The 19,600-nt window shown below is 42.9% G+C and overlaps 1 protein-coding gene across 1 annotated transcript; it reads left to right on the forward strand.

The window, feature by feature from the left end:
* Window positions 1–989: 989 nt before the first annotated feature.
* elk4 (ETS transcription factor ELK4) lies at window positions 990–18,739 on the forward strand. Its single transcript, XM_080787491.1, has 7 exons — window positions 990–1,194; window positions 5,379–5,593; window positions 7,471–8,244; window positions 8,615–8,845; window positions 10,839–10,961; window positions 11,091–15,716; window positions 18,641–18,739. The coding sequence occupies exons 2-6, from the start codon at window positions 5,387–5,389 to the stop codon at window positions 11,187–11,189; spliced, it is 1,434 nt and encodes a 477-aa protein (XP_080643617.1). The 5' UTR covers window positions 990–1,194; window positions 5,379–5,386; the 3' UTR covers window positions 11,190–15,716; window positions 18,641–18,739.
* Window positions 18,740–19,600: the final 861 nt, after the last annotated feature.

The raw sequence follows: 19,600 nt of genomic DNA on the forward strand, positions 1-19,600 counted from the left end.
AGGGGGTAGCACCTGACGAAAAACATTTATTGCACGCTCTGCTTGCGCAAGTAATTATATTTGGTTAAATCCTAGTGGATATATGGCCACAGCGAATCTCAAAATAATAGTAATAGTGGTCTAATAATGAAAGAGTGGGTAGCCTTTGTAGAGTGCTTACCATTACAGAAGAAGGACATGGTCAGAATAATCTTTGTACTTGTGTATAATAATTTACACAAGGCTATATTAATGGCAATAGTGCTCTCTATGAGGTTAATACACAATTATCTAAACATTTTCTTGCAAAATAACATAATTGACAAACCATGTGCTAATATTTTTGTTTTCATTTTGTTTATCCACCTGCAGGTATATTCTACTGCCACTTGGTGGTCACTTTAGGTATTTCAACAAAACAAAAAACGAAACCTTTTCAATTTGCATACTAACAACAGTAATATGTAGGCCTATTCTATTGTTTGCCCCTTTTTTCTGTCATTAGCCTTATAATGCTGTATAGTAAACCAAACCTGTTTGACTAGTTAAACAGCAATAATGAATGATAGATTATTATGATTTTATTTATAGGCTACTTTCATTTTGCAAAAGGTTAATAAGCATTGTTGTAACACAAAAACAATCTACAATGACCAATATGGGTCAATCATAAAAACTTTACGTCTGAGGGTTTATTATTATTATTATTGATTAATTTGATTAGATACTTTATTAACAGTTTGCAACAGTGGTCCATAGAAGCCGTACAGTCAAGTATACAATGATGCTAAAATGAAGTCCTAGGGGCTTTTTTCATAAATGTTATGCGAATACAATTCAAACAACAAGAAGAACAACAACCACCAAGACACGGTACCACCACAACTACAGTTAACCTACTATAGTACACAACAGCAACGCGTTGTTATGAAGCAGTTATTACAACCGTAAACACGGAGAGGAAGTGAGCTCAGTCTCAGTCGTGGATTTAATTTCCTGTCAAACGTAACCGTCAGAGAGCTGCGAGCCTGCAAGCCACTTTAATGTCTCTTCTATTGAGGAATGTGCACGGCATTGGCGGTCCGTTTGTTTTGCTCGCCGTGCACTGAGCTGCGGGGCATTGAGTAGACGGCATTAAAACAATGTTTGGGTTTTGTTCCGACGCGCTAGGACGGACGACTCCTCCGAACACCAGCGGGCTCTACTAGCAGCAAGGTAACGTTAGCAGAAAAGCTAACCTATTGCTAACTTCTACCTATCACCGTTCACGTCAGCTTGACTTTACTTTGCGGTCGTTGTGATGGATGTCAGTAACGAAAGTAAAAGTTGAAAACCTGCCGCGTGCGTATTTGTGCTGCACTGCTGCTTAAAACTGAGCCTATAGCTTGTTGGTATATTATTATTCATCCAACAAGTGTGTGTGTGTGTGCGTGTGTGTGTGCGCGTGCGTGCGTGTGTGTGTTTGTTGTCGGCGGCAGTGGCAATGCATAGTGGAAGCTTCAAGACAGACTAAACCTGAACTTGTGAAATGTGTCTTTTAAATCATTGCAATGCTTATTATAATTGCAGGGCAGACGCCGAGTGTCCTGCACCTATAATACCAAACTGTAATGAGTTAAATGGTTGACGTTTCATAATCAAATCTCTCAACCTTTTGTGAGGTCGTCTTGTATGCATTGACTTGACAGCAGGACTGTCCCATTTTTACCCTGATTTCACCAGATTTAAAACTGTCAGAACAGACAGATTGTGTGTGTGTGGGGGGTGTGTCACCATCCAGCTGGACTGGATGAGTCAGGACAGATTTACTCTCTCCATAAAGCAGCTTAGGATGCACACACACACACACACACACACACACACACACACACACTTGAATTATTTTATTTGGATCTGCACAAGAGGTGAAATACAATAAACAAGAAGGTTACATTATATGGTCATTATACTTTGATATATATTAGAGATTTAATTTAATTAAATCTCGTAGATTGAAAATGTCAGAATCGATAAATACATCTACGAGAGTCTAAATTGTAGGCTACCATAGCACATTTAGCCTGGTGAGGTTGTTTTTATGTATATGGTGCCTGTCAGGCTATTTAAGGTGACAGGTCCCATGGTCCACCAGTTGAAGTGGACAAATCTTCTTTGTCTTTTATTATTATTAAAGGTAGTGTAAGTGATTTTCTTTGGTTAAAATAAGTGTTAAAAAGCTCTATATTGTGTAGCTCTAGCTGGTACATAGCTCTAATGCCTTCAATAGAGCTATGGGACAGCATTGTCTTCCTGCCTTCTCATGAAATGCAGACCAGCCTCTCCTCTTTTGCGGAAATATAAATGTTTTACGTTTTACCTACTCACCAATACAAACGCGGTCTGTGTTATTAGAAAGCCTACTTTCCTTAGTGGACGCCGGTGGACTCACTCTGAGCCCCCCACCACACGTATACAAAGCACTTTTTGGCCATTAAGGGATTTATTTGCACCCAAATTCACCGGAAGGAAAAATCTTGTCTATGAGATTTTATCTTGGCTATGTGATTTTATCTTGGCTATATCGGTAGAGGTCGCAGTTGAGTAACTAAAAGATTTTTCCTGGTGGGAGAAAAAAATCCCTTTCTGGCGAAAAAGTGCCTTAATTTATACGTGTGGTGGGGGGCTCAGATTGCGTCCACTAAGGAAAGTAGGCTTTCTAATAACACAAGCCGCCTTTGTATTGGTGAGTAGGTAAAACGTTCTTTATATTATATACAGTGGAGAGTCTGGTCTGCATTTCAGGCGAGCGCAGGAAGCAAAGAGTGGCAGAGCCTTAATGCAACGGCAGCAAGGGCATTAGGGCTATGGACCAGAGCTATATATTGTGATAGTACTCATTGCTCAGTAACGGGAGTCTCCACTCTCCATGTCTCTCCAGCTTTTTATTAAACAGAAAATGCATTTTCTGAAACTGAAACTGGGATAACAATTTATCCAATCAGGATAGAAAATGCAGTCAGGATACAGATTAAACAATTTGAATTGTAAGTGATACAAAGACACAAAGAAATGTTAATGAGCATGCAAAATTGGAACTGAAACACTAAATTAAGCTTATACATAGCTTCTCTCTCCTGATTGGCTGAAAGTTTGTCACCTACGTACCTGAAAATGTATTTTCTGTTTATTAAAGAGCTGGAGACACTGAACAAACGCCATAGTACTGTAATGATTACTATCAGAATATTGATTTAAACTTTTAACAAAACACTTTTTCTTTTAACCAATAAATATCACTTATATTACACTACCTGGGTGAAACTAAATGGATGGAATCATAATAATGTTACCAAACGGCATATTAGCTGTTGTATTGATAATGATATTGATTATATCGAATGTCACAAGAGTTTGGACTGAATAGCCACAGTTTTGGGTCTGTTAATGTTGACTTGAGAGAATACACACACACAAGCAAGGTCGGTATACACATCTAGAACAGTCTAAAGCCCAATTTATACTACATGACAGAGCATATTATATTATTAGGCTAAGTTATCTTTACTGTAATGCTGACCAGGGTGTTCAGTCACTTTTTTAAATAGGTATTCTGTTGGTTATACATTTCCAGTAAGCTGAATAATACATTAGAGTATTAATGTACGTTATGGTGTATCTGTTATTGTAATGCATCTATTGTGTTCTCTGTGTACAGCTCGATAAAACTGTCCACAGCAAGCCTTTCCTTTTATCAAAGCCAAACCTGTCACTTTTCACAGGGTAACCTATAATTATGCAACCTCTAAAACATAAAACAGTGAAGTAAGACGGGAAGGGAAGCAGTTACTAATTAAAAGGTCTGGATATTGTGAGAGTCAACCAGAAACCAGTACGGATCAAAACCACTGTATTGTATAATACAAAACAGCGTGTTATGTACAATATACAATATAACAGGCCAGAAATCAAAGTCACTTGATTTTCTGTTGTGTGCACATTGCACATAAGGATGTAATGTAAGTAAGTCAGATCTCATCTCATGGCGAAAATGAGTCTTAATTTTAATGTCCTAATCTGAGTTTGTGTTTGATTCCTTATAATGATGTGATGCTCAGCAGAGGAATTTATTATTATGAATAAATATGTCAAAAGTTGTCAGCAGTAATGTTACATTATAGCAGAAGAAATGTTACATGATAAAATGCTAACACAAAATGAGGATTTGTGCTATGGCATTGTATGGATTAATAGCCAAGCCTATATATCACTATTGAGTGTGATAAAACATATTCTGATGCTATAAAATCCATCTGCAGGGGGCACAGTTGGTAGTGCTGTCGCCTCACAGCTAGAAGGTCCTGGGTTCGATTCCTGCTTGGGACACTGTGGGTGCTGGCGGCGTGTTTCCTCCTCTGCGTCATCAGTGCCCACATCCGAGGCGGGGTTGGCGAAAGGGCCCTTCTGTGTGGAGTTTGCATGTTCTCCCCCTGTCCCCTAGGGTAGGTAGGTATCCTCACAAAAAACATGCAGTAATGCTGGTCTCTAAACTGCCTCCCCCTGGCCAGCCGGGGCGCCTGATAGAGGGGAAAGGAACTGGTTGGAATAACGTGTTCCTTCCACGCGCTACGTCCAACCAGGGAAACTCCCCCCTGTCCGGTGTAAAGGAGCAACTTGGACACTCAGGCATGAAGGAAGCATGAGTTCAAGTCCGTTGCTCTCCCCATGTCCCCCATATATGGGGACTAGGTTGGCGGAGGGTGTGTAGAGCCTAGAATCACATTAGATCATTGAAATCATGGGATAAAAAAAATAATCCATCTGCATGACGCAAAGGGAATGGAGCACAGGCATTATGCGAGAGTAGAACCATGACATTTCTTTGTCTGCTGTCAGAGCCCTGTAGGTACTCAAGGAGCATGTTCTGTGAATGACTGACTGACCTTGCTGTTAGCTCATTGTCACAGTAGTTCAGCCCTGCTTGTTGTCTGCATCACCCAATCAAGACATTTCTAATCTCCTATGTAATTGTCTGGTGTTATGAATGAGTAAGTTAGTAAGTAAGTAAGTCGCTGTGTTGCGCATGGTTTAGGACAGGTCTCTCCTTAATTTTAGCATATTCCCCAAATGATTGTGTTATCCCTTGGCACATGTAGGGCTGCAACTAATCACAATAGAATAGGCTGTCAAAAAAGTGTTATAGATGCTTGTGTCTATATTATATGGTTTTCTGGTATTGTCTTGTGTTTAAAAAGAACAAATGAGCGTTGGGCTAGTACTCCCATTCACACACAAGTAATGTCATGGTTTTGTCATTAATATTGAATTGCAGCTGTAGATTTATAATACCTCAACTGTATACTCCCTGTAGCTTGATGACTGAAGTCCAATCTCTGTCATGGAATCTTGTCTCCTTTCCACAGTGAGAGACATGGACAGCTCTGTCACCTTGTGGCAGTTCCTTCTCCAGCTCCTATTGGATTCTAATAATGAGCAGCTGATCTGTTGGACCAATGAGGAAGGAGAGTTCAAGCTGCTACAGGCAGAGGAGGTGGCCAGGCTGTGGGGTGCCAGGAAGAACAAGCCCAACATGAACTATGACAAGCTCAGCAGGGCTCTCAGATACTACTATGACAAGGTAATCACTCTCAGCATTGTGACATAACATTGTCAAATTGAAATAACGACTACTGCAATTTCCAAATCCCATTTTCATTTATAACTCCAGGTGGCAGACGCATTGTATTTTTTTCTTACATTTATTTTGCAGTAATACTTGGCCTAAAAATCTTTAATCTTTATTCTGTTTTTCGTGCATTGACCATTGGCATCTTTCTCCTCATCTTTCTCCTCACAAGGAAAAACATCCATGAGAACGTACAGTTCACAAATTTAAGACAACATTTTAAAATCATCTACACCAGTCTTCATCTTCATTTTATATATTCTGTCTCAGTCAATCTATCTAATATGTACGTAACATATTACGATTAATATTATGAGTCCGACTCCCAATACTCAATTCTCCTGCTTGTTATGTGGCAATAAGCTAATCATTAAAAAACGGTTGACACCTTCTGTAATCTTACCGTCACCATATATGGAACAGTAACGGCTGTCAGGATGTCCCGAGGACCAAGGCTTCGAGGAATAACTTGGTGCTGTAGTTGGTGCCCCAACTAGGTCTACTTCTGCTTACTAGGGCTGCATGATACATTTGAATAACCCAGCCCAGGACAACTTGCAAATACATTTTATTATTGAATTCTAGCGTTTTTTTCCAGAATTTCCGAACACACAAATTATATATCAGAGAACACCTTTCATTAAATTCAAACAAATTCAAGCTAGATAATTGTTTGATTCCCAAAGAAAGCACCATTCTATTTTGTCTGATCAAGAAACGCCTGACAATCACACCCAAGCATTAATGTAGCTGTAGCTGTAGATTAGATAGATACTTTTGACCGGGAAAAACGTACTTAATGTGCACTGTCCCTGTCTAATAAAAATAAAAATAACATAACTGTCACACATTGTAAACCTAGGTTAGCATAATGACAATAAATAAATAAATAATTCCCTCTCAGTCTGACATTTGACTAATAACGATATTAGTCAGATTTAGGACCTCAGGACATACCTTTTAATAGCATTTGGGGTTTTAAATAAATAAATAAGCAAGAACACATGGACGGTGGAAGATTAAGACGCTTATGATTTGGGTAAATGTATAATTTGCTGTACGGGAGGTATCTGTAACTGTTCAACCTTATTGCTTGCAGGCACTGAGAGTAAAAGTACATGGATCGTCCCAAAACCTACACATCATATTTCAAGGGGAGAAAATATCTCAATCAGATGGAGTGGTTACAATTCCTAATCTAGAATTTACAGTATAAACAAAACGATGCGATATCATTTGATGTTACACTATCTAAAACATGACTGTATAACCTAAGTTGAGTGTCTGTTGCTGTCTGGGCTGTAGTGAGACAAGCAGAGGCATGACAGGGCTGTGCCTCTGAGGTCCCTTGCGCTGAGCTATGTCTGTGTTTGTCTCCCCCTGTTGCTTGTGGTTTGGCTTAAATACACCCTGACCCTGTGGGTGTTCTGGGCTGGGCTGGGCTGCTCTGCAACATGATTGGCTGTTAGTTAGGTGCAGGCAGGAAGGATGGAGCTGTTCCATGCAAGAATGATTTTCTGTGGTCTTCTATTTTTACTCTCTCTCTCTCTCTCTCTCCGACACACACACACACACACACACACACACACACACACACACACACACACACACACACACACACACACACTCACTCTTTTGCCTCTGCCAACTCTTTGCTAGAGACCCAACAAGCGAGTTGCAGTTTAATAAGGTTCTAATGCATGTTTTACTCTTGTGTGTTATGTTAGTGACTGAATTACCTAAAGCTGGCAATGATGTTGGATATCTTCACATAGCAGTATGTTAACTTTTCCCGTCATCTTATAATCCCTCTCCTTTCTTCCAATTAGAACATCATCAAGAAGGTGAATGGTCAGAAGTTCGTCTATCGCTTCGTTTCCTACCCAGACATCCTTAAAGGGGAGGCTGCTGCTCGGACAGAGGGAGGAGATGTGGTCGGGGGAGGACTAGGCAACCCGCTGCCCTCAGAGAGGGCGGACAGTGCCATGCCAGACGTGGAGTCTGGGGACAGGGGCAAGGCAGGGGGCAGCATAGTGTGGCAGGGCTCCAAGCCGTCCAACAGGAATGACTACATCCACTCTGGGCTGTACACCTCCTTTACCCTCACTTCGCTGCAAAATGGACGGCAGCTCTTCAAGTCCATCAAGATGGAGAACCCGGCAGAGAAGATGGCAGACCGGAGGCTGGGGAGCAGCGCCACCCAGCAGGAGCCACACCCGCAGCCACCGCCCCTGCAACCTCAGCCCACCACGTCATCGTCGTCCGTCATCAAGTTCGGCACGACTCCGCCCAAGGCAACGCCTCCACACGTCCCTCCTCAGGTCACCGTAGAAATGGCCCTGACATCTAATCCGCCTCTGTATTCTATCGCTCTGCCCACATCACGGGCCGATGACATGGCTGCACACTCGCCACTCCCGTCGCATACCCTCTACTCTTTCGAACACATCCGTCCCTCGGAGCCACGGTTCAGCCTATCGGAGCTGCCCTCGCCTAGCCCCTCCCCAAGCATAGTGCTTGACTCATCCCAGGAGCTGGTGATTGACAGCGACATTGAATCCATCACGTCTCAGCCCGCGGAATCCCAGACACTGGAAACAAAGGCTAGTCAATGCAACTCTGTCTCCATCCGTCTTAATGTAAAACATTTACAAAAATGCATTTATCTCGGATTCTTTTCCCAGATTGCGTTTTTGGTCAAAACAAGCTTTATATAACGGCCCATAACTCGTCCGCCACTACACACAACATTTGTTTAATCTGGTTCACGTCTCGGGTCCCGTGGGCCTTCAAAATAAGGGTCCTCACTGAAAAAACACTGTAATGGGGCTCAAAAACTCACAGCTGCTCGAATTGCTGGCTCAAACCAATTAAATAAATTATTATTGAACCGGCATGACTTTTGTTATTAAAACAAATTATGTTTAATCAAGTACACCTCTAGAATTAATGGATTTTGTTTCTCTGTCTTAGGTGGAATCTATCAGCTATATGTCTGCTGGGGTCATGGAATCTGAGACCAGCATGTCTCCAGTCAGCACCATCAACACATTCGGCAGTCAGAGTTCAAGCAAGACCCGTAAGCCACCCAGAGTCTTGGAGCTGAGCACTCCTACCCTGCTGGTCACCTCCTCTGACTTCTCACCCATGAACATCTGCAGTCCCTCGTTGCCAACTGCCTCCCTCACACCAGCCATGCTACAGGTTAGAGCCATCTCCTATACTGTGTGTATGTATATGTAGTTGGATAGAGAAACATGCATGCATGCATCCATACACACACACACACACACACACACACACACACACACACACACACACACACACACACACACACACACACACACACACCACAAACTCTAGATGTGATCCTGCCTCTAGTATATTGAACGTTTCATTGCTTGGCCAATTACTGGAAAAGGTATTAAACATTGTGGTGTAAAAGAGCGGCACACATTTTCAGATCCATACACCAGGGGGCAGTGATGGACCAGTGATCTCTGGCAACTGGCCTCTGGGTTATTTTCATGATGTTTAATTGCTGTTTGTAGACCACATGACTGTAGAGGCTCTATTAGATCAGCTGGGGCAGACAATGCCTTTACTATGTATGACCAGGAGGTCAGCTCTGTGTCTTGCTGTCTCCGCGATCATGAGACCAAGCCTCCGACTGCTGCTTTCCTGTCAGCGGTGGCTTTTACCCTGCAGGACCACGTTCTCCCTGAAGAAAACCTATCCTGTGGCCGCTGAATTCATAATCTGATTATTAATAAGTTATTATTAAGTAATTTAATGTTGAATATTGCCAATACCGAGTCCTGATATTCCTTTTCAAAAGTGCTAGTATTCCAGTCAATCCAAAATCAGTAAAACCAGTCCAGGCTAGAAGAGATTAAGCTTAAAGCTCAATGTCGTGTAACTGTATCTGTCTATAAATAGTCTACAGAATGGCTACATTTAATTGTATCGTCTTTTACATAGTTTAAGTGTTTTAAGCATAACATAAATAAATGCCCTTCGGGGGCCCTTAGTGGCTCACCTGGTAAAGCGCATACCATTAAGACTCCTTAATGGTCCAACCTGAGGGTGTTTGCTACATGTCCTTGAAGAGAAGAGAAGCAAGCACTCGGTTGAGTAGTTCATTCAAAGTAATAATGTATCGTATGCACGGTTCAGGTAGAGAAAGTCATAGTAAACAATACCAGCTCTCACGTTGTATCCAATAGGATTCTTCTTTATTATCAGTTTTCCCTCAGCAGCAAGCAAACAGAGGGACCGTTTCGGGCCGGAGGCCTTCCTCATCTCTCTCTCCTTGCTTCTCTCTCACTGTAGCTGTCTGGATAAAGCATGAAAGTACATAAAATACTTATTTAACATAAATAAATTCCCATCCATTATGCCTAAAAAAAAGAATGTGTAAAATATGGATTCAGCATTTCTTCCATCCGTTCAGTAGTTTCTCACTAGTTTGTATTACCACCTCACCTGTGTATGACCCACAACACTGTTTGGCATGCAACACATTACTGTAAATTAGAACACAAGTCACTTCAGTATGCAGCCAGGCCTGGGACTGGCAAACATCCCAACTCCAAAGGTCAGTTGTAAAGCTAATTGCAGTTGCTAAACCATGTATGAGATCTATTTATTTTTAAGTGGATGCACAGCATTTTGTCGTATGTTCCATACAGTGACAACACGCATCTTAGCTTGTAATCTATCTTGCACCCCGTGCAAAATGCAGTGCAAGTGTCATTGCCTGAGGCATGGAAAAATGAAATAAAACATTTATTTTTATTTCTGAGTACCCCCCCTTGTTTTTGATTTATTTGTTTTTTTTGACCACGCACCAGAGTGCTATAGAGATGTTTGCTCATCTGTTCAAGTTGATTCAACTAGCTAAATTTGAGTTGGACTCCCCCGATACATTTTCGCCCTGTATTCATTTAAAATCATGCGCATAGATTGTCTAAATAGGCCATTATGTAGTACATCTGACCTAAGGCAACCTTAGTTTAATTATCGGTTAATCACAATAGAATTGCAGAAACGATCGGAGAGCAACATGGTCCACATCATGGGCCGGGTTCAAAAACCCACACCGAGTACATGGTCTGAACCACAAGGACAGCTTCTGCTTCTTCAGATGATCTGTCCGGTCTGCTCTCAGTTCACGTCTCTCTTGTCTTTTCCTCAGACTCCCACCCTGTTGCTGACTCCCAGTCCTCTGCTGTCCAACATCCACTTCTGGAGCACCCTCAGTCCAGTGGCTCCTCTCAGTCCGGCAACACGTCGACTGCATGGAGCACACCTTTTCCAGGTGAGTAGTAAACAACAAAGTATCTTCATGAGTCTTCTTCATGGGTCTTTTTCTTAAGTTAACTGACTGTACTCTTTTCATTCAGCTCTGTTAACCTGTCATAACACACTTTGTTCTGCTGTATTCCAGTTCCCATCAGTGCTCACGCCCCAGTTCCAGATCCCAGTGCACAGTCTGGAAGGGATCAACACACCTGGCCCCATCTCGCCAGACCCCCAGAGGACATAGTACTACATCCGTGTGCCTCGCATCTGTCCCCGGGACCTAGTCAGCCAGACCTCCATCATCAGCTCCTGATCTCCCAGATATCAGTGCGCTGACACACCTGTCATTGGGCCTGGGGCATCGCTGCCACCCCAACCCCACCCCCCCACACCAGGCCAGGCCGCATTCTGGTGCTTGTCATTTTTGTACATTCCAAATGATTTACTGCCATAGAATTCACACTACAGTCACATTGCGGTGAAGGGAGGTCTGGACTCTGGAGCGATGATGTAAGCTGGGTTGATGTGGGGTGATGTGTTCAATGTTCAGCTTCATGCCATTCTGAGGGACAAGCATTTGTGCATCAAGGAGGCACATTATGAACATTTACATAATTCCTTACATACCATTGTATACATTTTTCCTTGACTTTGGGGATTCTTGCTCATGTCTATTTGGAAGAAAAAGGGATTTCCATGGCAACTATAGCTGGCTGCATGCAGAACGATTGGACACAGAGCAGCCTGAAGTATGTATAAATTAAGGGTTGGTTAGACCAACAATATTGCAGATGTCTGAATAACTGTTTGCTTTGTGTGCTTTTAAATATTTTAAACAGCCATCCATTCCTTAACGTTTGCTCCCTTTTGAAGGGCAGTGCATTAACCTGGTACTTAGTCATTGCCAAGTCACCCCATGTTTCATGCGGCCCCTGTTGCTGCGAGTGAGTAGACAAGCACATGCCTCCTCCATTACACATGGAGTCACCAGCTGTGTCTTTTCACTTGACTGTGTAATTTGAGACAGTAGGAGTCGCTAGTGCAGCAACAAGGACACAATGCCCTGCCAGCTGCCCAACCATGAACACTGACTGTTTGTTGGAGCACCCAGCCAAGGATGGAGGCACCTCTACCACCAATCAAACCCGGGCCTCTGCGGTGAGTGTACCTCTACAACACCCAGACAACCCAGGAAATTATTATTATATTGGAAATTTCATGTCGACATGATGCTTTATTAGCCTGCCTGCTGCTCCCTACCTAAGGATATACGTCCAATCTCGCCTACGAGTGTGCATTGCACTAGAGTTTCTTCAAGCTAACGTGTTGACTATAGCCATAACCACAAGAACCCTTACCTTAACTGTCTTACTGCAGCATTGGCCATATAGCAACTGAACCTCTCCACAATTTCCTCCTTCTTTAGCTTGCCTCTTTGTAAATGTACCCCAGCTCTTTCTGCATGTACAGTACACAGTGTGGGCCACCTGGGCTGCTCAGGGCACAAACCACAGTCAGGAAAGCCATAACTCCTAACTTAATCCCAATCCCAATCAACCTTAACCTTTGGACCTTGAACCCTAATTTAGGACTGTGTTGAACTGTCATGGAGCAGTTTAGCACCTTCCTTTGCCATACAAACCTTTTGTGAAGGTGTAGAATATGAAAGAGTGACACCCACCCACACTTAAAATGACCTTGAAGCCATAAGTACTAATGCTCTTGAGAGTGTGGACATAGGATGTAATCATTTTTCTATCTTGTTTACACGTGACACTTGGGGAATTTAATGATTACACTGTCACAGTGTTCATTTACCCAAGCGTTGCTCTCTAACCCAGGGATGGACAACCAGTGAATTTTGTACGGGGAAGGACTAATTTGTACTCACTAATAGATCCAACTCCCACGCCCTATATGCTTAATTCCATTGCTGGGCTAGTTCACAATCTACAAGCTCACAATGAATTGTGAGCTTGTAGATCAGCTATATTCAGCGCACGACACTGCTGCACAACCAAGTAAATATCTGGCTTGTTAACCCTACAATCAAGTCATGCTGAAGCGGTGCCTTACCTCAGCCTAGCCCAAGTTAAAGTCTGACTGTCGATAGTTGCCAGTTCTGTAATTGAAAAGATTATTGTTTAGTAACCACAATTTATAGCCTAGGGCTCCTGTTTATGTGAATGCCTAACACTGAATTCACACCAGCATAAGTATTTCGCTGCTACGTTCGGACAAAGCGGTGAGGTTCAATGCATAGTCTGGTGAGGAACCACCACAGATAAAGGCAGCGTGGTAAAGCTGTGGCAAGATCGAACGGCAGCCAACCAGAAGTGCTCTGTGCTCTGAAGTGGGCGTGGATTAAACATACACACTGGACAGCACTTGAGATCTACAGAAATGTAGGCTACTACATACTACTGTATGGAAGTACCTAATGTTGATTATAAAAGTTTAAACTAGCACTTGTAGATTTGTATTGCCTAAATTATTTCATATAATGTATTGTACCCGTATACAATTTATGAATCATAAATGAGAATCAAGTGTATGTACTTCTCCTCCCTGCCCGCGGCGCGTGCAGCTGCTCGGAGCAGTGGAGTTCTCGCTGGACCACAACACACTTATTTAAGACGGCGTCACTCATTTCTCGAACATGCAGATTTTGCGATAAAACCGAGTGAGCAAAATCACTGCCGCTGCTGGTGTGAATTCACTGAGTGTTTTCTATGCCATATCTTTGCTTTGACCAAACTAGAGCGCTTAAGATTTTTTTTTGTGTGTGTGTACTGTTCTTGTGTTTGTACAGTACTGTGCAGATCAGATGTTTATTACTGCTTATCCGTTTTCCTTCACTTTAATTTTATAGAGGCATTCTAGTAGGGCTGTCCCCAATGCCCTTTTCAAGTTTTGGATATCCTACACATTTATCTAGCAAGCATTTGAATATTTGTTCCAAATTAATTAGCCAATACATTTAAAACAATCATGCCTCTTTGTGGCATGATTGGTATGGTATCACTGCAGAGGCCAGCACTTTATGGTACATTTTGTTAAGTCACATCTCAATGGTAAATGATGTTAAGTCACACCTCAGCCAAGCAGATTTATCACCTTAACCTTGATGACCCCATTATGGAAAAGACTATTTTGTATTTTTTAATAACTTCCAAACATAGCACATTTACAAGCTCAGGGATGTTGTGAGCTTATACATCAGCAAGTTTTGCCATTTTCCGTACAACTAATTGATGAATGAGCATCCAAAAATTAAGCTATTTGGGGCCAGCCCTAGAATTTAGTACTGTACCAATAGACAAAGTAAAGTACGTAAATACTTATTGCACATTAAGTAAATGTTTCTAAGGTCACATTGACTCACAAAAGATATCGACAGTATATGCACATAGCAGAGATATGGACCACCACCTCCATATACTATTCTCTTTAAACCTGCTTAAATGTAGTTAAAAAAAACCATACTGTACATGTATATTGTTTATCTAGTTGCTTGTTTCTTTAATCCACATTTATTTTCCTGTAACTTTCAATATAATTCTAAGAATTATTTCTATTTTTGTAAAAGGACAAAACGGACATGTGTGTGCCGGTATTTTGTTTTACAGTATGTACTGTAACCAGCCTAATTTGGTTTTTCATGTAAACACTCATGTATTTCCTCATGTAATGTCCCTCTCCTCTGTTTGGGAGATGGTTGTCCCATGGTGGTATTGGCTATTTGGGGAACCCTAGCCTTGCGGGAAGAAATCAAAATCCATGTTTATATGTATATATATATATATAGTGTTGTTATTGTAAATGCAGATGTTGTGGACTTGTGGTGGAATGTTTGCACTTAAACATGTTGGGGGTTCCTGCAGTATTGGATTCTATCACTTTTTTAAGACAGATTTCTTGTGTCCTTCTTTGAAGATGCCAACAGCATTTTAAGGGGTATTTTTTCGAAACAAGGGGAGCATAAATTCACGCACTAATTACTTTATACTACAAATCCAAGAGATCTACCTAAACTTTTATATATTGATTAAGAATCAATAGTTAATTCAGGCCCTAGAACAGATGTCTATTTTATCTAAATATTAGAATTTATAAAAGCCCAATATGATTGGTCGGCTATATTGTATTTTTGCAGTAGTAGTTTTGATAAAACTCAAAGCAGCCAGATGATTGTTATATTTCTCTAAAGCTTTCCTCTCCTTAAGGACCCAAGTGCATAATTTCTTAATACCTACGTAATAATTTCCTTGAAGTTTTCTTGAAATGTAAAATCTGTTTTTGTGACTTTTTAAATGAGACAAACTGACTTTTTGCTTAAACGTCCTTGCTTTCTGTCCAGTTGTACATTTGTTTTTTGTTTTTTTATGTTTACAAGCTACTTGTTTGAAGTGGCATTGATGTGTGAGTGAGAGACACAGAAGAAGTATTTGTATCTCAAGAGCTGGATATGACCAAATAAAGAAAAAGAATACCCTGATCTCTCTAACCCACTGTCTATGGACATTTATTAAATGAAAGTACTGCAATGTTGTAAGTATCAATACCACAATGTAGAAATACTCTGTTAAAAGTGCAAGTCCAGTATTCAAAGATTACTTGAGTAAAACTATACAAAAGTATTCAAAGCATCAAAATATTCTTTAGTACTAAAAGAAAAGTACTCATTATGCAGAATGTGCCATTTCCCAAGTTTGAAAATGGCAGAGCTACAAGCTCACAATGCATGTGAGCTTGTAGATCTCTCTAGGTCGTCCTCAGACGAGCCCTCCATCGTCGTTTCCAGTCATCTCGGTTCTCCATACATCCGGCCAGCTCGTTGGTACTTTGCACTCCTGCATCGCTCTTGAGTACATCCACGTATGTTAGTGCGGGGCGTCCTCGTGATCGATGCCCGTGTGTTGGTTCCCAGAGCACCAGTTTGCTGGCTGGCAGCTCTTGATGCCTTTGGCAGTGTCCTGCTAGTCTCATTCTCCTGGCTGCTATTTTCTGGCTCACCCTCGGTAGTCCCTCATACAGAGTCATGTTAGTGACATGTACAGTCTTGCTGATGTTAAGTACTGCACGCAGCATTCTGGTGTAGCACCCGTCAAGGGACTTCTCCAGGGTTGGCTTCAGGGTCCAGCATTCACTGCCGTATAGGAGAACAGACTCCACTGTTGCGTAGAAGAAGCTGAGTTTGATTTGTCGGGGGAGATTGGAGTTCCAAACACTGTTCATGCCATTCAGGGCCCTCCATGCAAGTGCCTTCCTCACTTTCAGATCTTGCTCGGTTGAGTTGACCCATGAGCCCAGGTACTTGAAGTCCTTGACTTCCTTCAGCACCGTGCCTCCTGCTGTTGTGAGAGGTGGATGTTCCGGTGAGATGTTGTAGGTGATAACCTCAGTTTTCTTGGCATTTAGCCTAAGGCCAACTTTGGCACACTCCAGCTCCACACTGTTCAGGAGTTCCTGAGCTTGTTCCACGCTGTCGGAGAGCAGGCCGATGTCATCCGCATAGTCCAGATCTGTCAGGACTACCTTGGGATGTCGTCTTGACCTCCTTGGAGTTAGGGTGAAGCCAAGATCCTGCTCTCGTCCACTGATGGCTTTCCTGAGCGCATAGTCCAGGACTATGATGAAGAGGAAAGGGGCTAGGGTATCCCCCTGCATTACCCCGGCCCGGATATAAAACTCCTCGCTGTTACCATCTGGGGTCACCACCTTGGCCCTTGTTCTTGCATACATGGACTCTATTGCCCGGAGCAAGTTGGGAGGGACACCGTAGGCCTTAAGGATCTTCACCATTGTGCCTCTGTGAATCGAGTCAAACGCCTTTTTGAAGTCGATGAAGCAGAGTACAGCAGTCAAGTTATCCTTCTTCACCTCCTCAATCATTCTCCTCAGTGCCAAGATCTGTGCTACGGTAGTTCTCCTCTCTCTGAAGCCATTTTGGTTCTCTCTCAGGAGAGGGTCGATGGCATGCCGTATCCTGTTTAGTATCATTCTGTTGTAAATCTTTGCAGTGATACAAGTCAGGCTGATGCCTCTGTAGTTGTCTGGCTTTGAGAGGTCCCCAGCTTTAGGCACTGGAATGATGTTGGACAGAGACCATATTTCAGGCTGTTTGTTGTTCATTAGTGACAGGTTGCAAAACTCCAGGGTGAGGTCATCAAGGTCACAGTTCTTTAGGACCTCTGGGGGTATGCCATCTGGCCCAGCACTCTTGCCCTCCCTCACTGTGGATTTCGCCTTGGAAAGCTCACTGGACGTAAAAGGACCATCTTCGATGTCCAGGCCCTGGAGGATTGCCGGCACATCCTCCTCAACTCCATCCTCTGCTGTACCCAGGAGCCCCTGGAAGTGGCCGAACCAGGTAGTCACCCTGTCCTCTGGGCTGTGTCCCTCCACCTGTCCCTCCTTAGCTCTTTTCCGCCCAGTCATCTCATTGATGACTTTCCAGGCCTCCCCATATTGCCGTTCACCATGCGCTGCCTGTACTCTCTGTACGCTCTCCATCAGTTCCACTCCTTTTATGGTGTCGTATGTACTGAAGAGAAACTGCTTGGCTTCATTCAGTACAACACGTCTCTCCACGGTTGGTTCGCGCTCAAAGTTGAGCCGTGCTTCCTCCACCCTGCTGCGTGCAGCTACAACCTCCGGATGTCTGGACCGCATGGACACTCTGGCTTTGTCCAGCATTGGCACGCACATCCTGGTCGCCTCCTCATTCGCAACAACGAATCTCTCATATTCGCTGCTGGGCTCAGCTCCCTTGTCCAGCTGCCGAAAGCGCCTCCTAACCTCCTCCGTGTGCCTGGCTTGCAGGCCTGGGTCGGCTGCGAATGCCTTCCAGTCGTGCCGGATCTTGGGGCTTGGCTTGGGGACCCTGAGGCTAAGTCGCACCCTCATGGAGACCACGCGGTGGTCAGAGCCCACAGAGCTGAAAGTGCTGAACGGTTCAGCATTTAAGATGGAGCTCCTCCACTTTCGCCTCACAAGTATGTAGTCCAGCTGACGTACAGTACCTGTGGCTCGGTCTCGGAATGTCCATCTCTTGCCTGTTCTTTTCTGGAACATGGTGTTCGCTGCCAGGAGCTGATGTTCCATGAGGAGGGCGGTGAGGTGTGTGCCATTGTGGTTGGTGGAGTCGTGGTATGGGAAGGATACGTCCTCTGGGCCGAGCCTTGCATTGAAATCCCCCAGGATTGCTAGGAAGTTGTGCGCTGGGACGTCTCGGACCGCTGTTGCAAGGTCCTCATAGAACTTCTCCACTTCCTCAGATGGTGCCACGTTGGTGGGTGAGTACACGACTATGACTGTTGTTACTGGGTTGCCTGAGAACTCTGCGATGAGGATCCTGTCGGTATGGTGGTAAACCCGACGGAGAGCCTTACGTGCCAGAGAACCCAGCATTAGCCCTACGCCCCCTGTTGCAGCCTGGGCCTCGTTTCGCCACGCGGATGAAGTGATGAGCGTGCATCTCTCCACTCTGCGGTAAACGATCCGGTCTTCAGTGTGCACTCTCCTGTGTTCCTGGATCCCCAGGATCTCCACCCCCTGCTTCTCAGCACAGTGTGCTAGCTCCACCAGTCTAGCTTCTTCTCGCACTGTGCATGCATTGAAGGTTCCCATTAAAAATGGTCTCCGACAACGCAAGAGTGCATTGGACATTGTAGATCTGGTATTTTCAAATAGCCAACGTATAGTGTATAGGCTGAAGTGGTTAATGTGTGTTTGTAATCTACAAAGTAAAGCTTTCAAATAATTGTACTGCAGTAAAAGTACAAAAAAGCCATTTCCATTTCCGCAATTTCCTCAATTTCCATTTCCGCAATTTCCGCAATTTCTGCAATTTCCATTTCCACCATTTCCGCAATTTCCGCAATTACCATTTCCGCAATTTCCATTTCCGCAATTTCCGCAATTTCCATTTCCACCATTTCCATTTCCATTTCCAACTATTAATGGCAGCTGGGTTTCATCATTCAAATAAAATAGAATTCTGTCCGTTTAGCTATAAAATTATGTCAGGGAATAGGGATACACAGTATATGCGGAAATTAAACGGCGCGCTATAGTATGCCGTACGATATGGGCTATAGCCCATGGTCCAAAATGATGAGAAACGAGGATAACTTTTTTTTTCAAAATTTCAAAAAACATGGGCTATAACCCATCGTTTTTGTCATTTCGTCATTTTTTTCAAATCCTCAAAAATGATGAAAAACGGCGCGCTATAGTATGCCGTACGATATGGGCTATAGCCCATGGTCCAAAATGATGAGAAACGAGGATAACTTTTTTTTTCAAAATTTCAAAAAACATGGGCTATAACCCATCGTTTTTGTCATTTCGTAATTTTTTTCAAATCTTCAAAAATGATGAAAAACGGCGCGCTATAGTATGCCGTACGATATGGGCTATAGCCCACGGTCCAAAATGATGAGAAACGAGGCTAACTTTTTTTTTCAAAATTTCAAAAAACATGGGCTATAACCCATTGTTTTTGTCATTTTGTCATTTTTTTCAAATCCTCAAAAATGATGAAAAACGGCGCGCTATAGTATGCCGTACGATATGGGCTATAGCCCATGGTCCAAAATGATGAGAAACGAGGATAACTTTTTTTTTCAAAATTTCAAAAAACATGGGCTA

This window comes from Protomyctophum bolini, assembly GCF_963924005.1.
Source record: "Protomyctophum bolini genome assembly, chromosome: 2".
NCBI lineage: Eukaryota > Metazoa > Chordata > Actinopteri > Myctophiformes > Myctophidae > Protomyctophum > Protomyctophum bolini.